General features: G+C 33.9%; 2 protein-coding genes across 9 annotated transcripts in view; both read left to right on the plus strand.

The window, feature by feature from the left end:
* LOC108736715 (Ca(2+)/calmodulin-responsive adenylate cyclase) overlaps window positions 1–25,707 on the plus strand; it is a 103,644-nt gene that overhangs the window by 59,662 nt on the left and 18,275 nt on the right. For 4 of the 8 annotated variants that reach the window (XM_018469251.2, XM_018469254.2, XM_018469257.2 and 1 more), the window contains 3 exons: window positions 3,659–4,030; window positions 5,702–5,978; window positions 23,847–23,996. In XM_018469251.2, coding sequence (XP_018324753.1) covers window positions 3,753–4,030; window positions 5,702–5,978; window positions 23,847–23,996 — 705 coding nt within the window. In that variant the 5' untranslated portion in view covers window positions 3,659–3,752. Of the gene's footprint in view, window positions 1–3,658; window positions 4,031–5,701; window positions 5,979–23,846; window positions 23,997–25,707 lie in introns of those variants that run through there. The other 4 variants (XM_025974211.1, XM_025974208.1, XM_025974209.1 and 1 more) reach the window with 1 other exon arrangement.
* LOC108736717 (polygalacturonase-like) lies at window positions 113–2,168 on the plus strand. Its single transcript, XM_025974212.1, has 2 exons — window positions 113–257; window positions 696–2,168. The coding sequence occupies exon 2, from the start codon at window positions 730–732 to the stop codon at window positions 1,858–1,860; it is 1,131 nt and encodes a 376-aa protein (XP_025829997.1). The 5' UTR covers window positions 113–257; window positions 696–729; the 3' UTR covers window positions 1,861–2,168.

A 25,707-nucleotide genomic window follows, 5' to 3' on the forward strand; every position in this document is an offset into this window, starting at 1 on the left:
ATAAAAATAAATGAGTGCATGAAAGATAACAAAGATAATTACTTATCGTACCCTTAAGATATAACAGACACCAAAAATGCGAATGATATGTAAAGTTAATTGGTAAAAGTTTATGATTCAATTTCTTTAACAAATAACAACTATTTATAAAATTTTATTTAAAAAAAACGACAAGTGTTCCAGTATACAGTGTATTCGTTAGGTTTGGATGAGTGATACGCTGAGAATTTTAGGGGCATAGTAGCTTATATGTATATGTACGTAAAACTTAAATTTACTATTAGACGGATGAAATTTCAACATGTTTGAATGTGGTGAAGTGTTTGGTTATTTTACAATAAGTTTGCGTTTATAATTTTATTTATTTCTAAAGATTTGAGAATATTTTTCTGAATTATATAATATGCATTTACTTCAAATTTAGTAGAAATGACTGGAATATTTAGAATTATGTTTTTGATGTGTGAAACCTTTAAAACGCTTATTTATTCTGGTACTGAATGTTCTACTTGTTTGTCCGACGTACCGTTTATGACTGATTTTTGAGAATTTTGTCTATTTGTTTTTATTAATTTTGAAAATTAGCATTAATATTTTAAGGTTTTAATTCAATTAATGTGTGAGTGAAGAGATTACAGTATTGAAGAGTGAAAGAAGTTTGTTCATTTCCAATTTTACCAAAACTCTCTTTATAGGCATACCTAAGACTGTTGCCGTGTCCCAACAATAATGAGGTTAATATTCAAAATATTAATTGGTTTGGGTGTGGTAGTGGTTGCAGCAGCGGCAATAACTGTAGGAGTAGTTTTCAGTCGCTCCTCGGACACTGCGACATCATGCACATTAACGGGAAATTCAATAGACGAACTTGACACAATTAAATCCTCTTGTAATGATATTGTCATAGAAGACCTCGTCGTACCAGCTGGTAGAACTTTAGATTTGACCGGTCTATCGGACACATCGATTACATTTAGAGGCAACATTTCTTTCGGCTATGCAGAATGGAAGGGCCCGTTGGTTTTGATCAGTGGTACTAATATAAATATCACGGGTGAAGCAGGACATGTTTTGGATGGTCAGGGTGCGAGATGGTGGGACACCCTTGGCGCTAACGGTGGTGTTCAAAAACCGAGATTTTTCAAAACACGCTACTTGTACAACGGAGTTGTAACCAATTTAAATTTCCTCAATTCACCACGCCATTGCTTCGCCATTCACAACTGCACGAATATAACCGTAAATAATATAGTTATGAATACTAGAGATGGAGATACCCAAGGAGGTCATAACACCGATGCCATTAATGTTAAAGGTTCCGAAAACGTTTACATTAGCGACACTACCGTGTATAATCAGGACGATTGTTTGGCCGTTAGATCCGGGAAAAACATTCATTTTACACGTGCTTTCTGTTCTGGTGGTCATGGGATATCGATAGGATCCGTCGGTAACAGAACAAATAATGTCGTTGAAGACGTTTACATCACCGATTCTACTGTAGTGGATTCAGAGAACGGAGTTCGAATAAAAACGGTGGTTAATGCGACTGGATTAGTTTCCGGCGTTACTTATGACAATATTACGTTAAGAAATATAACCGATTTTGGAATTTTGATGCGAGGTGATTATATGAACGTGCCGGGTCCTACAGGTACTCCCGGCAATGGCGTTCCAATCCTTAACGTTACCATAACAAACGTACGTGGCACAGTTCAAGCAGGAGGTACGAATATTTTTATTCTGCTTGGCGAAGGTGTTGCCCAGAATTGGTATTGGAACAATATAAACGTTACTGGCGGAGAAATAAACCTAACATGCCAAGGAGTACCTCCAAATTCTGGTGCATTTTGTGCATAAAAGAATCAGTACTTTTGGTGCGGTCAAGTGTAATTGGCACTTATATGAATTTACAATTATACAATGTAACATACCAGTTTTATCATGATGAATTTCCTTATACAATAATTGAACAGGATCGTTGTTGATTCGTCTCTATTTCTTCAGACTTTATCATTTAATTGTTTTTCAAATTGTTTCCCCATATCTATGATCCTGTTCAATTATGTCAATTTTATCTTAAGTTTTAATTTAATAGTGTAATGTATATGTCTACTACTATAAATCGTGATGGCTGCCATAGAATATTAATAAAATAAATAAAATTACCCTAGTCTATGCTTTTTCAGGCTCGTGTTGGTAATTAATTTTATAAATAATCATTTTAGTATACCTACAACATCCCTAGTGATGATGTCAACGCTCTTCTATATTTTTAGGACTTTTGATAATAAATTATTTTTTACTATCCTTTGTTTTAACAGGTATGTAGTTACTGTTTTGGATAGAAAGTATGATTTGGACATTTTATTTGTGTCAATTTTTGATTGACTAACAAGATCTCTTAAAAGCTTTTTAAATATTTTATATATAGGTATAAATTTATGATCTCCTTTTAGTTGAGACAAATAAGTGTTTTATTAATTTTGGTTTTACAACAATAACCCCAAAGAATCAAGCAGGTAAGAAAATTAATTTGAAGCAAGGATGCTAAGTATAAAGTAAAATTTTTGATTCTCTAAACATCAATAAATCGATGGGAGATTTAAAAGAATTTTCTCAGAGTTTCTCGAACAGTACGTGAATATTTTAATCATGAGGTTTACGTTGAAACACTTATAATATCAGTAAATCAAGCGTGAAGGTCCAATTTTTCAAATCTACGAATAAACAAAAATACACACTTATGCCTTCAGGTCAGGGAATTCTACTAATCTGCAGGTTATAATAAAGTATGTGAAACAACTTATTGTCAGCCACGACTTACAACTAAATGTTCACCCTCAAATTCCACTTATAATTGCGCTGTTGACGAGTCCGTATAAATAACAAGAATAAAACACAAGAACCGTACATTTTTTAATTCATGCAAAAATAACGTATTATGATGAAAAACAGTGTTTGTATCTATGTATATCTTTATTTTTTTAAAAGCTCACCACAACCGATTCCGCTAGATTTACATTCTCTCTTATTCTAAAAGGGAAAATTCTCGGACATTATAAAAGAGTATATTCTTTAGAGCATGGTCGAAATAGATATATGAAAATAACTTTATTTATTAATCAGAACCCGGCTCCACTATTCAAACATTCCAGAGCGTTCTGAATTCTTCCAGTTCAGTTCACTGTAGAATGTTCTATTGGAGGATTATTCTAAATATTCGAGAACATTCTAGCTGTAGCAGAAACATTAAAAAATATTCAAGTGGATACAGTGGTGCAGTCTTACTTGTACTACATTCCCGACTTTTTTTTAACCCCCGTATGTTTTAACTATCGACAGGCAACCACCCTATTGCTCGATGGGAAACTTGGGGCTACTACCACATATAAACAGTAGTTTCGGTTGCAGGGTGAAATATAGGCACACACATAAATATATCTACGTATTAAATAACACATATATTGTTTATATTTTCATTCATTGCCTGAAATGAATCAAAAGAGAATATTTATAAGTTATGCCCTGTTGTTAAAAGAAACGTTTTTACTTATCTTAAAATGTGTGGCATTTCCCTTGAAATTCAAGTTGTGAAGGTTCCACTGTATACTGTTTCAGAACCATAAATATTAAATAGTTTATTGTTTTGTTGCAGTTATGGCTCGACGGCGCAAACCAAAATTCTCTCCAGACTGATACAATTCGTAATCGTTAACTTTTGGCGTCTGCGGTCATCATTGTGAGCCATTATGGACCATAGCGTTAAAGCGATGACGTCCCCGCGTCTTTTGGGGCGTCTCTTCAACCCTCATCGCTTTGAAAATGACGAGCTTGAACAGCTTTATCAGCGCTATGTCTGTAAATTGCAGCACTCAAGCGTCGTTGCCGTCGTTGCGCTTTTCGTGATCCTGACGGCTGTCTTGGCCAACTTGGGATTGGCCTATGCACAAGGTCCAACAGCACAAAATGTTTATTTAGCTGCCCATTGCGTTCTCTTCATATTGCTTTTGGTCTTCTTGCATACCCGGTAAGTCTTTACACCTAAATTAATTCTCTGTCACTGTTTATCCAGTTAAAGTAGTATCGAGAACTTCTATTGTGATATTGGGATCCGTTAAATGGGTATACACCATCTGGTGACAAAATTTATAATTCGAATGAGGGAAAAATTTACATAGGAACTGTGCACGCAAATTGTAATATTGTTTATTGAAATAATAAAACACGTTAAAAAAGTAAAAAATTTTTTGATGATGGAGTCGACGAAGTTTTCTTCTAAAGTTAAATCAAATAAAAAATTAATATGTTCAGTGAAAAGCTGCAATAGCACTTCAGACATAGATCTTCACTCTTCACCTACATTAACTACTTTCCAATAAAAACTAACCGTTTTATATATGTAAAAAATATATTCGGAAAATTAGAGAAAAAAGTAAACTAATAGAAGCTTGGATGAAAGCAGTAGGTATCAAAGAAGTGAATTCCGGAATAAAAATTTGTTCACGTCATTTTAATGCACATGATTATATTTCAGCAAGTATTTACCATCAGCCATAACCTTAATATTTAAAACTAGAATCATACTAAAATTATAAAGTGAGAAATTATTTATTCCTGTGTAATTGATTTAACACAATTCTAATGATACGATATAAGTATTTTGAGGTTAAGAACCTACCTGCTGCAATACAACAAAGTTGCAATAATGTGTTTGCAACGTTCTCTTAAATCGGCTTTGCACGTGCAAGTCATTGATATGATATTGCTTAAATCACCCAGAATCACCTCACCAATTATATAACGTGAATCACTTTTTAAATCCGAAGTTTGTAAAAAGTAGGCAGTAAACTTGACGGAATTTGAAGGCTAGCTTCCGGATTTGTTATTTCCGAATTTTATAATGTGATTGGCATTAAAAACACGCTCACCTTCAACGAAATTTCCTTTCCGAAGCTTTGTGTCAGCCCAATCACATGTTGTGTCAATACTTATCATTTTATCGTTATTTAAAAACTTGGAAATTGCACGGTACACTATAGGAACTACGATAAATTTTCCCTAATCGGCGCCATGTTTTTAGGCTCCTCCCATTCGACGGATCTCAATAGAATGAATAAAAATGGATACAAAATTAGCTTCTTGAAGATTATTGGCAATCATTTTCTTTCTATCGCAGAACGCTTGAAATTTTTTTTATTTCTCACCCTCCTATATTCGTGCTTCTCATATTTTGTAAAGAATCACGATTGTACCTATTTACGATAGATTTAATATTTTTTGAAATCTTATTTACCACCCCAAAAAAAAATATTTATGTTTTTTACTTTTATAATTATTTAGATACATATATACAAATTTGAAATTGAATTTAAAGATGATAATTGAGGAATGTCATTTCTCATTTCTTGCTGACGCTTTTCCCTTATAAAATTTAAACGTTTGACTCAGTATAAATAAAGTTTTAAGTCAACTAACTGTTTTGGACACAGTTGTCAGTGTGTATGAATATGGGGGGGTTTTCCCGAGTGGTGTTTCTGGTCTCGGCAGTTACCGCTATAATGCGATCTACCTAATCGAATTTTTTTTTAAAAATGAATACATAATTTTTAATTATTGGTTACGCTAACTTCTAACGTATGAAGGCACACTAATGCGAGTACGTACACCATTTCTTTACGTTTTGTATCTCTTGTTTCAGATACATGCAGGACGCGTATTTGCTATGGGTTTGTTATGCGGTGATGTTTTTCTTGGCAACATTTTGTGTGTTAGCGTTACCTATATTTTCACCAATGTCAACAATTCGGGTGGCTGCAGAGGGCACATGGCAAGTGGTTTTCGTTGCGTTTCTCGCTTATGCCATGATGCCTCTCAAAGTGTGGGTGGCCGCTGTGTTTGGGCTTCTTCTCTGTTGTGCCCACGTCTTGGTTACAGCATTTTTCGCCAAAGATTTTCCTCATTTAATATGGCAACAGGTAAGGATTTTAAAATATACTTAAAAATGTAGGGATGAGTTACAGAGATAGAAGAGTGATACTTTGTTTGTATAAAGAGCAACAGGCAGTTATAGAGCTGGGGATGCAATGTAGAGAAGTAAATATTAGGAAGGGAGTCAGACTGGGATGCACACAGTCACCGCTACGCGATCAGCATCATCATTAAAGACAGTACAACTGTAGGGATAGATTTACAGGGGCAAGGAAGAGCTGGAGATACCTTTAAATAAAAGCGGTTTTGAAAAAGCAGTATTGTATAAAAATAAATAAAAGTAAAACAAAAATACTGGTATGCAAGGAAAGAAAAGTTAGGGAAAGAGCGAATATAAATATAGGAGACGAAAGATTAGAGGAAGAGGCTGATTTTAGGTATCTAGAAAGTCAAATAAGTCAGGATTGAAGGAATAGTAGGGATATAAAGCAGAATATAGCGCAGGGTCGAGTCGCCTTCTAGAAAAAGAAGTCACTTCTATGCTCGCGATCGATTAATTTAGAAATTCTAAAGAGATTGTTGAAGGTGTATGTTTCGAGCGCGGCGCTGTAAAGATGCGAAACATGGACGGGGGGTGCGGCGGAAAAGAAAAGATCAGAAGCATTCGAAATGTGGTGTAACCAACGATTGATGAGAATACAGTGGATAGAGAAGGTTAGAAATGAAGAGGTATTAGAAAGAATAGGAGAACAGAGGACTCTATGGAAGTCAATAAAACATAGACGAGATAGGTTGGTAGGACACCTTCTTAGGCATGAAGGTCTAGTCAGAAACATATTAGAGGCAGAAACAGGAGTTAGGAGGATTAGAGGTAGACCTATATTAGATTACTGTTCGCATAAATAAAAACTATATCCATCCTATAAACAACGCTCAGACTCTTTGACAAATAGGTCTAACCGTAATTCAAGTGACTCTTAGAGCAAACGTACTAAAAACTATTGTGGAACAAAAACAACTTTCCCTAAAAAGTAATTTTATATTAAAGGGTTTTGGGCTATGTAACTAATCGTTGCACAAAGCTCCTCAACTAGATTATCAAAAGGGGTGAACATAGAAAACACTAAAATTATAATTAAAATTATGTCTTTAAATAGCTTTAAAGTCAATTACTTGAGCTACTGTTTAAGGACTTAACAATAATTATAATTTTATTATAACAGCGGCCGAAACAGTACTGTCGAGGTTTAATAAAACTTTTCTAAAACAAACCAAGAACTTTTCCTTCCATAAGCGACACATAATCGCATTACTTCTATTGTTTAAAATTTTCTGTGTAAATTCAATAAACTCGAAAGGTGAATAGAATAATGTTTTACGTTTAATAAAGATCTTCTAATTCAAACGGTTTTATAAATATTTCTATTTTTGTTTTGTTTCGTAGAAACCGTTTCCAAAATGCTTTTTATTTACTTCGTGCTTAAATTATGTTTCTTTTGAAAAGATTTTTTGCTTCATAATGAAGTAACAGTTGGATTTTGTCGGTTTTACACGCATGTCGGTGTTTTTATTCTAATGAATCAAAAATAGCGAGATAGTTTGTTCAAAGGTGTTTAAAACAGCAAAAAATGCTATTCTAACACTCCCATTAGATGTCAAAGAAGCAATGTAGTTTTTTTTAGGCTGTGAAAATGTGGCTTATGTATATATCACATAACATATACAGGTAAGGCAAAATATGCGCAGAAAGTAGCAATTACATACACATTTCTTTTTCGATGATTTTTCTTTTTTTATCATACGAGCGAAAATGCATAATTTGGTTAACATGCGGAATATATTTTTTCGACTACGTCTATCTGAAAATGTCACCTGTTTTTCTGAAAACTGTCCTAAACTAACCGAACTCTCAATCTTTTGAAAAATGCGACGTGCGATGTATAAAAACATTCGTATAAATGCCTTCTGCTGAAAAATAATAATTTAATGTTGGAGGGTTTCGCACCCTATTAATAGCCCTCAGACCTGCTAATAAATTACCTCATAAACATAATTCTACCTTAAATGATTCTTAAAGCTTAGTAACAAAAAGTGATTGTGGGGCATGAAAAACTTCAAAATTATAATTTAATATTGAGGGGTTAAGCACCCTATAACTTATCTGTAAATGCGCTGACAAACTTCACGGTTTTAATATTAATTGAAATGACATTACAGTTTAGATCCGAAAATGAATTGTGGGACAATAGAAGCTTCAACTAAAGAATCATAATTTAATATTGAAAGGTTTTGCACCCTTTAAATGACTCTTAGGGCTTAGTTACAAAAAGGTTATTGTGGGAAAAAAACACCAATTGAAAATTCAGAATTTAATATTGCAGGGTTTTACACCCTATAAATAACCCTCAAACCTGCTGGAAAATTATTTCACAGGCATAATCATAATTTAAATGACTCTTTGACAAAAAATTATTCAGAATTTAATGTTGAAGGATTTCGCATCCTACCAATAATCCTCAAACCTGCTGACAAATTATCTCGTAGGCATAATTTTTCTTTAAATGACTTACAGCTTAGTTACAAGACAGAAAATATATCGAAAAAGAAATGTGTAATTGTTCGGTGAACATTTTGCCTTACCTTTATACACCCACAGATATATAAAGAAACGTAGATATTCATTAAATCATAGGAGTTGACTGCGGATCAACACATGCGAAAATAACTGCATATAAACCGCTGAAAACGGCACCCGGAATGATGCTTTCAATTTGTTCGCTTTCAATCACGAATTCTCTAATGACAGAAAATGATTTTATTCAGTTTAAAAAGGATATGAAAGATGTTTGATCTCAAACATACCCTCGTAGTTAAACTACGTTAAACTGTCCTACATCTATATTTACGTCGATAGCACGTTGAAATACTTACAAACAGCGATAACGATCTTTAAAAATATGATTTACATATACACGTTTATAAATATTTTCTCCTAGTATAACGTGTTTAAAAGAATTTTTTCTAAATTGATGAGCATAATTTCTCAATGCAAAAAGAGAAATTAATGTTTTAGGTTATAATAAGAAATGTTCAGTAGGGATTTCTTCTTAAAAACTGCGGAACAGCGAAAAACAAATTGGTGGAATTACAAAAAAAACTGACTTTTGATGATTTGCTGATGTTGTTGTGCTGTAATGGAAAATCATATTTTTTTGTTAATGTGAAAGTTGCTCTAAAATGACCTTTTTAAACATTTACGTACAATGTCACTCAGATTAAACCATGTGAATTTTGGTAGGCATACGAAAGTTTGAGGTTTTATAGCTATTAGCTATGGTTAGTACAAAGTTTTACTGGGAAATTCTTAGGATTGATACTTGTTTTTACGTTACTACTATCAAACACAGATTTTTATACCGTAGATAGTTACTTAATTCGGGAAATTTAGATTCTGTAGGGTTCTAAGTTCTAAACGAAGAGTGATATGGGCTTACAAATCACAAATAATACGTAAATCTTTGGCTTAGAGGCGAAAACATTTCTAATTGTAAAAAAACGTATTGAAATGGGACATCATACAAGCAAACAAAGATTTAAATTAACGCGTCGGATAGACATCAAAACCAAAGTTTATAGATTGTAAAAGCCCGAATAATAGTTTTTAATTGCAAATCTTAAGATCTATCAACATCAGTCGTAAATCTAGGGATTTGTATAAAATACCATGATTCTTCGGGCTTTTAACATTGGAATTTGGTACATGCTAGGTTTTACCAATGACGTTTAACAAATGGTTTTGGGAATAAAACAATGACAATATAAGTACTTACTCACTTCATCATCGTCATCATAAATCACAAAGTCGTCAGTCCTAAAACTGGACACGCACCACCATTCTTTTCTTTCCTTAGCTAATCTTTGCATTTCCCTAAAACTAAAACATCCCACATCCTTTACTGTTCCTGAACAATAATCTATAATCAATTTTCTGTCAACTTCTAGAACACCCATTTCTATATCTTTAACATCGTCTATCATGTTAAAGTCTTCCGGACATAAGGTAAATTGATTTTGTGTACAATGCTGCGTCAGTACTGCAATTCTTTGGTACCCAATTGGTAAAAATCGTTGACCGTAACATCTATTGCAACTGACGTAATGCTTGTAGGATTAGTTTCAGTATTTTCACACTGTATGTTACTTTTCAAAAAGCATTTTAAAATCATGTAGATAACGTGACTTACAATTCTAAAAAATAAAATTTACAGTCAAGTATATGTTACGTGGATGATTAAAACACACTTTTTTTTTAATAAAATAACTCGGTTGACACTTTCACACACGTAATAATTATTTAGTTCTAGATTTAATTCCTTTTAACGGATGAACTCGTAGATTTATCTGAATTGATTTTAATAGATAGTTTGGTTTTGAACGACACTTATTTAAGATACCAGCGGTACTTCGTCGAGCGAGCTAACAGTATGACCTTTTAACAACACTTATTTAAGTAATGAAACTACGATTACTTCGTTGTACTTTCTTTATTGTCAGAACTAGACTAACTAACATAATATTGGGGTAGGCCCTTTTAGACTAGCTACGGTATGGCGTTTGTATGGCAATTAACAAAATAGTGCATTCGATGAAATTACCTTTTAGTTACATACATAACATATATAATATTGCTTTAATTCCAAAACTAACATTTTATGATTGTCATTGTTTGTAAAACTTATACCGTACACCAAACTAGTAACAAAAGCCGGAAAGAATTTACCAATTTGTCACTCGTTTGTATTCTTTTTAAATACGTCTTTTAATTTCTTTTGTACATCATCCGCATAATAGGTACAACTGAAACTCGTTTTAAAAAAAATGAAAATAACGAGGTAATTCTGTGTTTTTGTATGGATATGTCTGTGTAGTTATATCATAATTACATAAACGTAAACGTACTTTTGTATGTATTCTGACGTTTCTTTACATGCATGCAACTAATAGGACCCTTTGAGGAATGAAGCTCGTTAACTTTATTCCTATGATAAATTCCCTTAATAAGTTTCTATTATGAAACTAGCGTAAAGGTTTGAATTCCTTTCATTGCGAGGAACCTCATTCGAATGCATCTGCTGAACAAGTAAAGCACAACTACATTGCGGTACGGTAGAATTTATCTTTCGCTGCTAAATATAAGTATCAATTTCATAGTTTATTCTTTCGCTTACTCTTGCGGGTTTTACCTAATTATTAAAACAAATAAAAGGGAAAAAATAACATGAATACTTCGCTAGTTTTCAATCCAGAATTTGGGCGAAGGAGGAGGGCTTAATGTAACCATTTTTTTCGCCAAAAAAGTTAAAAAACATTTTTAAGTTCCTTATTTTTTCCTGATGCTTATCAATGAAATTATTTATTCAGATCTCGATTCAGATAAAATGTAATCAACGTTTCGTCCATCTTCTTCAAGAAGTGCATATTAATAACAATGATAATAATATAGATAGATATTACTAGAATTATATTAAGATTGGAAAAATTTTGGCGGTTGTTGTAGAACAAACAGATTAGCTCGAAACCCCAACGCCAAAACACGACACTGTAGCTGTCCGAAGCACTTTTCGGTAACTTCAGTCCCTGAAGAAGGTAACTTTGTTACCGAAAAGTGCTTCGGACAGCTACAGTGTCGTGTTTTGGCGTTGGGGTTTTGAGCTATTCTGTTTGTTCTAGAATTATATTCATCATCATGATCATAAGGTCGTCAGTCCTAAGACTGGTTGGACACGCACCTCCACTCTTTCCTATCTCGAGTTAATCTTCGCATTTCCCTTAAAACTAGAACCACCCACATGCTTAACTATTTGCGAACAGTAATCTGATCTAGGTTTACGTCTATTCCTCTTAACTCCAGTTTCTGCCTCTAATATGACTCTGACGAGACCTTCATGCCTGAGAAAGTGTCCTATCAACGTACCTCGCCTATGTCTTATTAACTTCCATACAGTTCTCTCTTCTCCTATTCTTTCTAGTATCTCTTCATTTCTAAACTTCTGTATCCACGGTATCCCCATCATTCGCCGGTAACACCACATTTAGAACGCTTCTAACGTTTTCTTTTCCGCCGCGCCCACCGTCCATGTTTCGCACCCGCACAGCGCCGTATATTTATATTAGTGTTACTTAAATAATATTTCTAAAATGGTGCTAATTGTTATAATTGTTGATATGCAGACCTTGAAGAACCAACCGGGAGAACGTTGGTTGATTGAAAATAAAGACTAATTTTTACCTAAATCGAAATCTAAATAAGTTACATATTTCACAAATTTAATAAAAGTTGGATTGGAAAAGGAATTCCCTTCGGACTTGAAAGCTGGTTACTTTACTGTCATGCATTTTTCGACGGGAGATACAATAAGTATAAAAACCTCTGAATCTGCATAAAATAATTAATAAATTCAAAAGAATCCTGAAACAGGCATGGCAAATAGTGAATCTGTGACGAGGATGTATGATGAGGTATCTGAGGCGCGATTTTAAAAAAAAATTGGCATTGTATATTTTTTTCTTCTACTTTAATCCAAAAAGAATTGTCGTATTTGAACAATTGTGGACAATATGTATTGCACATGAAATCCTAAAATTGGGAAACTGTTTTTAAGCCAGTTCACTTCTTTTGTAATAAAACTGCATATTACTTAAATTAAAAGTTCCTTGCGAGCAAATTCTGTCGAAAATATTCTCCTCTGCAGACTCGGTAACGGAAAGGAATTCCTTCGTTTCAAGTAACAAAAGGGGTTGTTCGCTTCGTTTTACGTTATCCGACTGTGTTCGTTTAAAGAGAAAATTTCATTCAAATCAACGCAGCTATTGTGCTCTTTGAGTCATTTTCCTCCTTCTCGTAGGCGCTCGGTATTTTCAAACTTTCCGTATCACACTATGTGAATAGTGTACGAATGCCGGGGAACTGAACTGAAAAACCGGCAAACAATGCCGTTGCACACTCAAATGTTCCTCAGTTGTTTTTTTTACAGTTACGTTATCAAACTGAATAGCTCACTGGCGCGCAGCTAGCTTATATCACGTAAGCCGAACGAAAATTCCATTCAGGAGATTTCAACATTTCTGCAGCGTTACACTTCATGCATGCACTTGGTTATTGTTAGTTGTTTCTAACTAATTTTGAGCGAAACAGTCCGTTGGGAAATTAGTGTGTAAAGGAACTTGTGTAAACGTTTTCAATCGAGGCCCTTCCATACCGTCCGACACGTCAAAAGATTGGTGATTTTTAATTACTTAAAAATGACAATTACCAGAACATCCTGGATATTGAAGGCATAAGGCTACAGTTTAATTTTTTAATATTATTAATTGTATGTTACTTTTCAAAAAGCATTTTAAAATCATGTAGATAACGTGACTTACAATTCTAAAAAATAAAATTTACAGTCAAGTATATGTTACGTGGATGATTAAAACACACTTTTTTTTTAATAAAATAACTCGGTTGACACTTTCACACACGTAATAATTATTTAGTTCTAGATTTAATTCCTTTTAACGGATGAACTCGTAGATTTATCTGAATTGATTTTAATAGATAGTTTGGTTTTGAACGACACTTATTTAAGATACCAGCGGTACTTCGTCGAGCGAGCTAACAGTATGACCTTTTAACAACACTTATTTAAGTAATGAAACTACGATTACTTCGTTGTACTTTCTTTATTGTCAGAACTAGACTAACTAACATAATATTGGGGTAGGCCCTTTTAGACTAGCTACGGTATGGCGTTTGTATGGCAATTAACAAAATAGTGCATTCGATGAAATTACCTTTTAGTTACATACATAACATATATAATATTGCTTTAATTCCAAAACTAACATTTTATGATTGTCATTGTTTGTAAAACTTATACCGTACACCAAACTAGTAACAAAAGCCGGAAAGAATTTACCAATTTGTCACTCGTTTGTATTCTTTTTAAATACGTCTTTTAATTTCTTTTGTACATCATCCGCATAATAGGTACAACTGAAACTCGTTTTAAAAAAAATGAAAATAACGAGGTAATTCTGTGTTTTTGTATGGATATGTCTGTGTAGTTATATCATAATTACATAAACGTAAACGTACTTTTGTATGTATTCTGACGTTTCTTTACATGCATGCAACTAATAGGACCCTTTGAGGAATGAAGCTCGTTAACTTTATTCCTATGATAAATTCCCTTAATAAGTTTCTATTATGAAACTAGCGTAAAGGTTTGAATTCCTTTCATTGCGAGGAACCTCATTCGAATGCATCTGCTGAACAAGTAAAGCACAACTACATTGCGGTACGGTAGAATTTATCTTTCGCTGCTAAATATAAGTATCAATTTCATAGTTTATTCTTTCGCTTACTCTTGCGGGTTTTACCTAATTATTAAAACAAATAAAAGGGAAAAAATAACATGAATACTTCGCTAGTTTTCAATCCAGAATTTGGGCGAAGGAGGAGGGCTTAATGTAACCATTTTTTTCGCCAAAAAAGTTAAAAAACATTTTTAAGTTCCTTATTTTTTCCTGATGCTTATCAATGAAATTATTTATTCAGATCTCGATTCAGATAAAATGTAATCAACGTTTCGTCCATCTTCTTCAAGAAGTGCATATTAATAACAATGATAATAATATAGATAGATATTACTAGAATTATATTAAGATTGGAAAAATTTTGGCGGTTGTTGTAGAACAAACAGATTAGCTCGAAACCCCAACGCCAAAACACGACACTGTAGCTGTCCGAAGCACTTTTCGGTAACTTCAGTCCCTGAAGAAGGTAACTTTGTTACCGAAAAGTGCTTCGGACAGCTACAGTGTCGTGTTTTGGCGTTGGGGTTTTGAGCTATTCTGTTTGTTCTAGAATTATATTCATCATCATGATCATAAGGTCGTCAGTCCTAAGACTGGTTGGACACGCACCTCCACTCTTTCCTATCTCGAGTTAATCTTCGCATTTCCCTTAAAACTAGAACCACCCACATGCTTAACTATTTGCGAACAGTAATCTGATCTAGGTTTACGTCTATTCCTCTTAACTCCAGTTTCTGCCTCTAATATGACTCTGACGAGACCTTCATGCCTGAGAAAGTGTCCTATCAACGTACCTCGCCTATGTCTTATTAACTTCCATACAGTTCTCTCTTCTCCTATTCTTTCTAGTATCTCTTCATTTCTAAACTTCTGTATCCACGGTATCCCCATCATTCGCCGGTAACACCACATTTAGAACGCTTCTAACGTTTTCTTTTCCGCCGCGCCCACCGTCCATGTTTCGCACCCGCACAGCGCCGTATATTTATATTAGTGTTACTTAAATAATATTTCTAAAATGGTGCTAATTGTTATAATTGTTGATATGCAGACCTTGAAGAACCAACCGGGAGAACGTTGGTTGATTGAAAATAAAGACTAATTTTTACCTAAATCGAAATCTAAATAAGTTACATATTTCACAAATTTAATAAAAGTTGGATTGGAAAAGGAATTCCCTTCGGACTTGAAAGCTGGTTACTTTACTGTCATGCATTTTTCGACGGGAGATACAATAAGTATAAAAACCTCTGAATCTGCATAAAATAATTAATAAATTCAAAAGAATCCTGAAACAGGCATGGCAAATAGTGAATCTGTGACGAGGATGTATGATGAGGTATCTGAGGCGCGATTTTAAAAAAAAATTGGCATTGTATATTTTTTTCTTCTACTTTAATCCAAAAAGAATTGTCGTATTTGAACAATTGTGGACAATATGTATTGCACATGAAATCCTAAAATTGGGAAACTGTTTTTAAGCCAGTTCACTTCTTTTGTAATAAAACTGCATATTACTTAAATTAAAAGTTCCTTGCGAGCAAATTCTGTCGAAAATATTCTCCTCTGCAGACTCGGTAACGGAAAGGAATTCCTTCGTTTCAAGTAACAAAAGGGGTTGTTCGCTTCGTTTTACGTTATCCGACTGTGTTCGTTTAAAGAGAAAATTTCATTCAAATCAACGCAGCTATTGTGCTCTTTGAGTCATTTTCCTCCTTCTCGTAGGCGCTCGGTATTTTCAAACTTTCCGTATCACACTATGTGAATAGTGTACGAATGCCGGGGAACTGAACTGAAAAACCGGCAAACAATGCCGTTGCACACTCAAATGTTCCTCAGTTGTTTTTTTTACAGTTACGTTATCAAACTGAATAGCTCACTGGCGCGCAGCTAGCTTATATCACGTAAGCCGAACGAAAATTCCATTCAGGAGATTTCAACATTTCTGCAGCGTTACACTTCATGCATGCACTTGGTTATTGTTAGTTGTTTCTAACTAATTTTGAGCGAAACAGTCCGTTGGGAAATTAGTGTGTAAAGGAACTTGTGTAAACGTTTTCAATCGAGGCCCTTCCATACCGTCCGACACGTCAAAAGATTGGTGATTTTTAATTACTTAAAAATGACAATTACCAGAACATCCTGGATATTGAAGGCATAAGGCTACAGTTTAATTTTTTAATATTATTAATTTTATAAAAGTTGGATTTTGATAAGAAACAGCCTCACAAATTATCACTACAAACTTATATGTTTGTAGAATATTATTATATGTACAGTACAGCAGAATCCGCTTATAATGACATCGAAAGGAAATGACAAACACGTCATACAAAGCTTAATCTTAGAAAATAAACAACTTTCTATTTTGGTTAGTTATTTAATTAAANTATATTTATTAATAGAAAAAGAAAAAGATCGATGAATTGTAATATCAATATACATCAGAATGGTCAGAAAAATGATCAAAAATGTTATTAGGTGTTAATCATTTGGGTCACTATAGCCGAATATGATTTCTTGGAAATCAGTCATAATAAACGGTATGTCATTTTAAACGGAGTCATTATATCTAAACTTTCCGATAAAGTATTTAATATGAAAACCATACTTAATACAGCAATTACTTCATATTAAGCGGTTGGTTAATATAGGCGGAGTCATAATATACGAATTCCACTGTATGTATGTATACCTTGTGAAGTACAGCGGTATTTCAATACATATTTAAAATTTATAAAACAAAATGCTTTTGTCTAGCTGGATTATTACAAACGAACCAAATTCTCTAATGCTATAAAAAACTTTGGCCGTATTAATTATTTTGTAATGTAAATTCTTATTATGAAGAAACTATTCTAAATATATGTATATGTAAAAAAGATTATACCGTTGTGCTGAATTGAAAGTTTATAGAAGAACATTACACATAAATAATTACGTACTGTTTACCCAAATTCTACATTAGAAAATTCAACCAAAAACGGCAAAATTTGATCGTTTTTTCAACATCTTAAAAATTGTCGTATCTGTTTTGGGGGATTTGAAAGTAAAAAGGAAAAGTGTGTTAAATTTTCTCTAATTCTTTTTAGGTTGACTATAGCGTTTACGTACGCATTGTACCTTTATATGGTTGCATTAGTATTCAAATACACATCCAATTTGAAAATTTTTCACTATGTTGAAAATACTGTTGAATAAAATATGAGCTAGAACCCTATGCAAAGTGGTGTTTAAAACTCGAAACTTGATATTACTGTAAGCTATAAGATATATTATAATAAATGGTTCTAGCATAGGTGTAGGTTTGTAATCATACATTGTGGGGTTCTTCTGCCGATGTGAGCTTCCGGAACTAGTTGGCCATTAAAAGGTTCATTTAGAGGATTTAACTAGTGTCCGACCGAAACTGGTTTTTGCGATCGAAACCGAAACCGAATTTCGGCAAAGGTCCTNTGTCACAAAAGAAAAGAAATTGGTAAAAACAAGTAAAGAAATAAGTGAGTCAGTTTAGGTCCGCTGAAGCAAAAGTAGTTTATGCTGAAGTAGGGTTTGGATTGTAACATTTCGATGTAAATCATTTTGGATTAGGCCAAACTGAATTATCGAATAAACTAGTTTTGCCTAGGCCTCGGCCAAACTAGGCAAAACTAATTTATCCTGATAACCTAAAGTCGGGTTTGAGTAGTTTTTGTAAACATATAGACTTTTATTTTACTATAAATATTAGTGATTTTTAGCAATCAACTAAAACTCCAAAGAAATCTCTAACTGTGTTCGTCCTCACATAAATTGCTTAAGATTTTATGCTCTTGTATAAGTTTTTTTTATAGTCATTAAACACTTTTCTAATCACTTCGTTGATATTCAAATAGTTTTTGAACAGCTCATTACAAAAGTGATAAAAATTGCTGGTGTGCAAACGGTATATTAAGCTTGTTCACGAAGTACTTATTAAGGCCTTAATTATAATGAAAGCCCGGGGAAGTCAGTTTTTGTTGGTGTTTGTCCAACACAAAGAAGAAAATGGGTTTACCCTGTCGTTGTTATTTGATCTAAGAGGCAATTAAAGGTTTATGTGGCCTTAGTAGAAGAGGTGTAAATTAATATGAAAGAAAAGAATTAGGAATTTTATTGTCTGCCTATCGGCGTCTTCAGACTGGTGTAAAAATGGCGAAAGGCGAAACATTGTCGCAAATACATTATGCAAAAAAAATTCTAAAAATCGAAACTCAAAACTCTTTTTCAATATATAAAAATAAATCTTAATTGATATTAGCAGCTATCGTGCCTCATAATTCGTATATTATAACTCATGTATTGTATGTAGGGGCTATTCACAACTTTCGTAAAGAAAAAAGTGATTTAAGTGATATAGTTTTAACGTTTTTTTTATATATGAAACGGTGCAAATCATTTTGAGGAGTAAACCAAGAAGGGCGTGTTTTAACATTTTTTTAAGAGTATTTTTTTAGTGGCGAAAAAGCAGGCAGCTCTCTTTTGATATTAACATTTTGTAATACATATTTTGCAAATNCAGAGCGCGAAAACCCCCGAACGCAGTTTCGGTTTCGGTCGTAGTTTCGGCAGGTTTGCCGCCGAAACCGAAACTAAACCGAAACTCGTTTTTTTGCCGAAATTCGACCGAAACCGAAACCGAACTTTCGGTCATACACTAGATCTAACTTTCGATATCCATCCAGGATGCTATCATTTGATGGCAATTGTAAGTAAAAGTTTGGGAACATTTTACCGTGCTAGATGAAACTAAACAACTATTAAATTAAATATTCGGGCATTGATAGGGATTGTGTTGGGAAAGGTTTCCCTAATTAGCATATGTAAAGTAGGAGACAGCTGTGCCCATCCATCCAAATTTGGAAGGGCTCAACTAAGTTTCACATAAAAATCCACACAAGAATATTCATACACAACGATGTAAATCAACACATACGGCCGTTTTACTTCAATTCAATTATTTCTTTAAAGAGATAATGAATGAAAGAATAAACGTTATGACTATGATTTAACGGAGAAAATTAAAAACGAACATTTACCTAAATATTAAAGCGATATTTAGAATTTATCCCACTAGCCCGTTGCTTTGTAAACAAAAAAAATAAAAATTACAATTTGGACCCGAATTTGTAAAAATCGAAACCTAGCAGAAGTAAATTTGCTAGCTATTTTAGTTGATATTACAAATTTAATTGTAAAAGAAACATGTCAAAATTGGGATTGTTACAAGTTACCTAATAAATTCTATAGGGTTGTTCGGAAAGTCATTTCGTTTTTTTTTTTTTGTGGAAATGAAAGACAGTTTTCGTATAATAAACAAATACTTTATTAAATTATATATTGACCGTTCTGGTCCAACACCTTTTGCCATCTTTCTGGTAGTAGCATAATTCCACGCTCATAAAATTTTTGGTCTTTGCTGGCAAAAAACTGATCGAGGAGGTTTTTGACCTCCTCATTTGAGGTGAAGGTTTTACCGTCTAAAAAATTTTGGAGTGACCGGAACAAATAATAATCCGATGGTGCCAGGTCTGGAGAATATGGTGGGTGTAGCATTGTATCCCATTCAAGCTGTAAAAGCTTTTGGCGAGTGACCAAACTTGTGTGAGGTCTCGCGTTGTCTTGGTGAAACACTACACCTTTCCTGTTGATTAGTTCTGACCTTTTCTGTTGAAGTGCATCATTCAGTTTGTCCAGCTGATGACAGTAGACTTCCGAATTAATCGTTGTGTTATCCGGTAAAAGCTCAAAAAAAACGATTCCTTTAAAATCCCACCAAACAGACAGCATCACCTTTTTTTGGTGAATATCGGCTTTGGAAATGGTTTGAGCCGGTTCATCTTTTTTGCTCCATGACCTCTTGCGTTTGACGTTGTTGTATACAACCCATTTTTCGTCCCCAGTGATGATGCGCTTCAAAAACGGATCATTTTCGTGACGTTTGAGAAGCGAATCGCAGACGTCAATGCGGCGACACAGATTTCTCTCTGTGAGAACATGGGGAACCCATACATCGAGCTTCGAGGATAATCCCAGGCCTTTCAAGTGGTCATAAACTGTTGAATTTGATAAATTTAACCTCAATCCGATCTCACGTGTTGTTATTCGCCGGTTCACATCAACTAATGCCTTTATCGCGTCTTTATCAGCTTCAACCGGCCTTCCCGAACGTGGTGCATCTTCGACATCAAAATTGCCGGATCGAAATTTAGCGAACCAGTTCTGGCACTGGCGTACTGTCAACACACCTTCTCCATACACATCAGTCAATTTCTTTCTGGCTTGAACAGCATTTTTACCCTTTCTGTAGTAAAACAGTAAGATATGTCGAAAATGCTGCTTATCGCTCTCCATATTTAAAAGGGCACCAACCAAAAACTACTGCGTAGAATTAATTGGAATTTTTCACACACAAGCCTTGCTATATGAGCTCTCAAAGCATATAAAAATTATACGGCTTAAATGTGAAGTTGGGTGCAAAAGAATACAATTAAATCCTCTGTCGGGAAAAAACGAAATGACTTTCCGAACAACCAATACTATTTCTACGGCAAATTCAGTCATTTACAATCGAAAATTGTAATTTTTGCGTTGTCTTAAAAATTTAGTTTTCTCCGTGTAATGATCATCGGAAAAATTTTTGTTTTTCTTAATTTTAAGCAATCTCCAAAAAATGGAACTCATCTATATTGCTTAGATTAATGAAAACATTTACAATGAAAATAAATAATAAACAATGTTATCTAAGTACTTCCTGAAGATAATTTAACGGACATAAGATCAGGTGGAGACAATATTTGAAGGGCCACGGCCCTCATTCTTTGCACTCCATCAAACGAAATGTGCAATTTGCCGATTATTTCGTCTTCTTCTCCTCCAAGTTGCTTGAACTTAAGCGTTTGAGACACTTTGTCTTCGAAGCTCTGTACCAAATCGAAGAGAGACGTTTCGGTAGTACCAACTTTGAAAGAGCACTGTACCTTTGTGATATCTTCGAACGGTTCACTCATAAGAGTAAACTCAACAGTTTCTCTAGATTGTATGGCGTTAGCCAATAATTTACAAATTTTCTCGTCTTTCTTTACATCAATTTCGAATAATTTGGAAAAATTAAATTTTAGTAAAGAAGACGCGTTATTCTTATTGATCGGTATGGATTTGGTCGACATTTCTTCGCCTTCAAATGTCAAAAATTTGCATTGAACGTACAACATTTCAATTGGAGGAAAGTTTATCCAATCGGCCGTATATGTATAAAATTCTAAGGAATGAATGTGAAGTGTAACATCATTTTTGTAAATCTCATCAATGCTGGAATAATGACGTAATTTTAACGAAGATGTATTTTTATCTCTCCATTGTCTCCACTGAACTAAATGTGGATCTTCACCTCTAAGAATGTCATACTCTTGCAGAGTTAATTTCCAGTTGTATTCTTCGTGAAGCCATTTCGTTCGTTCTTTTAATTCTGCAGCGATTTCAGATTGAGTTATTCGCAAGGCTTTATTTCTTGTCAAGACCAAGTCCAAAGCTTCTTGAAAATTTTCAATATCTGAGTCCGTTTCAGAACCTGAACTACTGCTGTCGTCAATCGCGTTAGGAATTACAAGATGATCTTCTTTCGGATCGGTGTTTCTCACTGACGTAGTCTGCTGTCTTAAAAACTGCGAAATTCTCGTCTTTCCTATACTTTTCTTTCTCTCCTTCTTGGAATGGAGACTCGTAGGAGCTGTTCTGGATTTTAAATTGCTGACATGATGTTCTGTACACACCAACCGAATCCACATGGAAACTTTTCCATAATATGTTACTGCAGCTGCGTTGTCTAGAACTTCCGCTTCATCTGAATCCACTAACTCAACGTCGTTCGTTATTTGAGTGTTAGGTTCGTCCAATAAGACAGATAAAGCAACTTTTCCTTTTGCTAGATGTAATTCTTTGTTTAGATCTAATCCTTTCAATACCAATTCTAAATAAGTTATGTTTGCATATGTTATGAATGCTTCGTTCAAGTCTACTTTGTAGAAAAACGTCATACCGATCTCCACGTTGCCTTCCTCCGGTCGAATGTTGGACGTTGTACATTTATCGAATGTAAAAAATTCCCAGGTCAGTTTCAAAACAGCGCCAGGTTCTAATTTATCTCTCACAGTCCGTATGCCATGAGGGCCTAGGTACATTCTGCTTATGTGGATTTCCACAGCGGCTTGACTATACATTGTGTGCATTAGTTCTGAAATTGATTTGGTATCTGAAGACAGACGTATATCATGAAAATGTTGCTTTATTTTTTCTGTGGTTTTTCGCAAAGGCGTTATCGGAATTCGTATAGAGCGAATCCCTGGACACACTTTGTTTTTGGGCGGTGCCAACGGGTACATTTTTTGACTTTTAACCGATATATCGGTCTTGAGGTCATGTTTAGATGCCATTTTTGTCACATTTGATTACTTGTGATTTATGTCAAATGAAACTGCTCCACACTCGATAAATTATAAAAACTAAATTGAAATTGAAAAGGGATATCTTTGATTTATATATGTCTTCCCAAACACCTTCCCTTTCTCTATAAAAATTTTGTATAGATTTTCAAACTTCTAGCCTTTTTAAAAGTGACCCCAAAGATCGCCCGTTTTCTCTGTCTAAAATTTTGTTTAAAACTGTCAAATGATAGATAATGAGTAATGAGAGTGAATACAAATTTTCAAGATGAGCGATATTTTGTAATATCAAAAAAACTAATTGATTATATAATCTTTTAGGCGAAATACATGAACAAAAATGTATTAAACTGTACAAAAACTCCAGTAATTATACATACCCGAGATACGATATGATGGTAGCTATCTGACTGCAACGGATTATCAAATTTATTAAAGTGGAGAAAATTCTGATGTAGCACTTCCCAATAAAGTTTTTCTTATATGCCAGTGCCTTCTAGTTTTTTTTTTTCATATAATCTTCACAATGCTTATTATTCTATAAACCTACAATTTATGTATATATTTGAAAAGGGTCTAGCCGAATAAGTGCAGTAACAAGGCCCCCATGACTTATTTGTAAAATAATACCTATGCATTTTGATATTAACACACAATAAAAACATACCTAGATTAGATTACTGTTCGCAAATAGATAAGGATGTGGGTTGTTTTAGTTTTAGGGAAATGCGAAGATTAGCTCAGGATAAGAAAGAGTGGTGGTGCGTGTCCAACCACTCTTAGGACTGACGACCTTATGATGATGTCTTCTTTCCAAATTTTAATATATATTTACATCAACCAAATTTTTATCTGTTATAATTTTTGAGAAATATCAATTTAAAAGTTTCGCTATTTTTAACCATCTGATATTTTACATACTTAGGTAGGGAATGAACATTGTTCATCGAACACAGAAATTACGCATTTCTTTATCGGCATTTTTTTCCTTTGTTAGGTAACCCATTGTGTTTGAAAATGCATAATCACTGTTAATTTTTTTAATTTTTTATTTTAAGATTAAGTCATTTTGTCATAGTTACATTTTTGTTTCAGTTGACTGCGAATTCTGTGGTATTTCTGTGTGTGAATATTGTTGGTATATTCATGCATAATCTGATGGAACATGCCCAACGAAAAGCCTTCTTAGATACTAGAAATTGTATAGCTGCTCGACTAGAAATGGAAGATGAAAATGAAAAACTGGTAAGTTATTAATGAACAGTTATTTTTAGTTTTAATAAAGTACACTTAAAGAATTTTACTAATTATTTATTTAAAAACGCAGCACCCGTATTTTGTCTAATGACACCTCCAGAAGTAGCAGAATTCTTTGTATAAATATTTACATGTTCACATAAAGAGAAACACCTCGAGTAACATATATATATATATAGTAGGATTAAGGGGTTTATTATCAAAGTTTACTTGGTTGTTAATAAGTAGTGATTATAATAAGTAAGTAAACCCACCAGTTTAGTTTAGATTTGATGGAAACAAAAAAATGAAAAGTGTGAATTAATAGAACAACGAAAAGTAGAGATATAAAGCAGAGGATAGCGCAGGGTCGAGTCGCCTTCAATAAAAAGAAGTCACTTCTATGCTCGCGAACGGTTAATTTAGAAATTCGAAAAAGGTTGTTAAAGGTATTTGGAGCACGGTGCTGGACGGGTGCGAAACATGGACAGTGGGCGCGGTGGAAAAGAAAAGGTTAGAAGCTTTAAATATGTGGTGTTACAGGCGAATGATGAAGATACCGTGGATAGAGAAGGAATGAAGAGGTATTAGAAATAATATGAGAATAGGGGACTCTATGGAAGTCAATAAGAAATAGGCAAGATAGATTAGTAGAACACCTTCTAAAGCATGAAGGTCTAGTCAGATAGATATTAGAAACGGGAATGGAGGTGCGTGTCCAACCAGTCTTAGGACTGACGACCTCATGATGACGATGAATAAATAATTTATGCCTCTTGCCCCATTTTGCTATGATTGTATGATTATTGTTTCGTACACATTGTTTTGTTTTTTTAATGGACACTGAATTCTGCTAATTTAACCAAAAGGGAGCGGGGAATCAAGTTTTGTCTAAACTTTCATTGAAAAAGTTTATTACAATTTATAATAGCACAATCTATCTCAAAAATTAAAGCAGACTTTGTTATTCTGTGATATAAGAACAAAGGTTTTCACGGCCGGAATCCATAGTAGAATGATGATTCGGGCTATAGGGCCGTGGTCTAAGTGAACTATTCTGTCCAGACGTTTCGTCAACTACTGCGGCTGACATCCTCAGTGGTAGTGCTGCGTTGACAACGTGAACAGCGACTGTAGAGACTTCGGATTTCAGCCGCAGTACTTGACGAAACGTCTGGACAGAATAGTTCACTCTATAGCCCGAATCTTCATTGTATTATTCTGTAATGTTCGTAGGTAAAAATAAAACTTCATTAGCATGGGTAGATCTTTACGTCTGTTGTTTGATCGTATGTAAATTTCCCGATAACGGAACTCTCAATTTGTCCGTATTTGATTGGCTTTGGTGTGGAAAACACTGTCAATATACGTGAAGCTTCTACCACTTCAATAATGCATGAAGCGGTGCTTATCAAAGAGTTTACCTGTCTAATGGAAAATAAGTTGCTCTACAAATATAGCACATTTACGATAATCAATATAAGGATAAAATGTCTGTTTAGGTAATGAAGTTCCTAATCCTAATAATATGATATTGTAATGTTCGTGGGTTTAACAAAATTAACTTCCAAGACTGATAACGACAAAAACTATTTATTTACACTACTTATTAAAGAACTTAAAAACACTATTAAATTATTACTAAACTTAGGTTATGAATTATTCGATTTATTTACACTACTGTTGATATATCACTATTCACTGCGCTATTTATTTTACT

The sequence above is a fragment of the Agrilus planipennis genome, unplaced genomic scaffold (assembly GCF_000699045.2).
Source record: "Agrilus planipennis isolate EAB-ADULT unplaced genomic scaffold, Apla_2.0 scaffold119, whole genome shotgun sequence".
NCBI classification, from domain to species: domain Eukaryota; kingdom Metazoa; phylum Arthropoda; class Insecta; order Coleoptera; family Buprestidae; genus Agrilus; species Agrilus planipennis.

Bases quoted from the DNA above. Each gene is read 5' to 3' on its own strand.
- LOC108736717 (XM_025974212.1), top strand. From the start codon at position 730: ATGAGGTTAATATTCAAAATATTAATTGGTTTGGGTGTGGTAGTGGTT.